Source organism: Cenococcum geophilum (genome assembly GCF_001692895.1).
Source record: "Cenococcum geophilum 1.58 unplaced genomic scaffold K441scaffold_1, whole genome shotgun sequence".
Taxonomy (NCBI): domain Eukaryota; kingdom Fungi; phylum Ascomycota; class Dothideomycetes; order Gloniales; family Gloniaceae; genus Cenococcum; species Cenococcum geophilum.
In genome coordinates this window covers 1,568,236-1,569,830 of record NW_027137559.1, presented here as the reverse complement: position 1 = coordinate 1,569,830, position 1,595 = coordinate 1,568,236, and the positions used below count along the sequence as shown (strand labels likewise).

The 1,595-nt window shown below is 38.0% G+C and overlaps 1 protein-coding gene across 1 annotated transcript; it reads right to left on the bottom strand.

The window, feature by feature from the left end:
- Nucleotides 1-1,018: 1,018 nt before the first annotated feature.
- K441DRAFT_530958 (uncharacterized protein) lies at nucleotides 1,019-1,204 on the bottom strand (the record flags this gene model as incomplete). The annotated part of the gene is made up of 1 exon (XM_067642190.1): nucleotides 1,019-1,204. A coding segment is annotated over one exon (186 nt), but the record flags the coding sequence as incomplete, so codon positions are not given.
- Nucleotides 1,205-1,595: the final 391 nt, after the last annotated feature.

Sequence of the window (1,595 nt, the reverse complement as noted above, 5' to 3'; positions counted from 1 at the left end):
AAAGTTCTTCTAATATCGTACAATAGGAACGTTATAAGAAGAATAGCTTCTTTTGTTCTAGGATTTAAATTGGATAAAAGGTATTTAATAAATACTACCTTAAGTTAAATAAATCCCTATTATACGCTGCGGCAATTATCTTTTATCCTAAACGTTATACGTAGTATATCTAAGCAAATTAGGAAAAGAAGTGGCAGAAAGCTGCACTTAAAAAGGTTAAATAACTCTAGAAGGATTACTAATCGCAAGCTCTTAGGCCTAAGAGTCTTACTACTCTTTAGCTATCTAGGTTGCTATATAGGCAAGCTAGGCCTAAATAAGAACTTAATTTATACAAACGGATTGTTAAGAATCTTAATAAGTTTACTTAACCTTAGAGCCAAGATAAGTACGACAACTATATTAGCGATCCTCTAAGTTATATTAGAAAGCTTTCTGCCCTTTAATAGTAGTGCTAAGAGCAATAGCGCGTATAATAGCTACGACTATCGCTACTAGTAATTACTATCTTATTAATTCCAGTAATAAGCAACGAACCTAAACAAACCTTTTTAGGAGCACGTTGTATAATCTTATAGAAGAGAATATAAATAGGTATTAAGACTCTTAAACGGGTAGAGTATATAAAATAGTGGCACCAAACTAAACTCTTAGTTAAGGAAACTTAACTTATTTCTTATACAAAGCTCTAAATTTAAGGACCTATCTATATACTAATTTATTTTAATTTTATTATATAAAACAACTACTAAGCTTACACGGCACATTAAGCCACAGATTATATATAAGTACTGGCGACACCCCTAACCAGCTAGGTATATATAGGTTGCTAATATACTAAATAAAAGCTTATATATACCTAAGCCAGAACAATAGCATTCTAGAGGTTACCCCCCGGCTAGTCTTCCTCCTTATCCTCAATTAACAACGGCGCCGCTACTATGCCATTACTACCAGCACCGCCAGCCCCTGCCTATGGCAAGCGCAGAGGTCCACCACTACTACCTCTATCCTTATCTCATACGGAGCAGCGAGCTACGTAGTTACGCCACTTATAATTCCCATATACTCCGCTAAAGTGCCTAGGTACCCAACAATATAATAGGAAAGAGTAATAGCCTAGGCGAGCGCTAAGGCACATAGCGCACGGGTTACCCACTACCCTACCCCAAGATTGTATAAGGATGGCGTTAATATACAAAGGCTAGTGCGTTGCTATTTAATAAGGGGAGATCGCGCCTTATACAAACTCCATATCCTGCCCTAGAAGGGCCAGCAACGCCCAAGCCTATAGACTATAGCAGTAGGGAGCCAGCTACTGCTGTCCTACTATAAGAACGGGATTAACATTGGCACTGGCGGCGTTAGTAGTAGTAACGGCGGCGTTATAAAGAACGAGAGCCCTAAGTTAAAGTTAGCTTTATACAAACTTCCAAAGCTAGGGTATAAGCTGCTCTAAAGCTATAGCAAACCTATAAAGCTGCAAAGGGCGCCAGCTTTGTATGAGCTGTCCGGAGAATATACTCACATTATTGCTGCTACTGCTGTTATTATTGTTGTTATTATTATTACTACTGCTACTACTACTGCTGCTG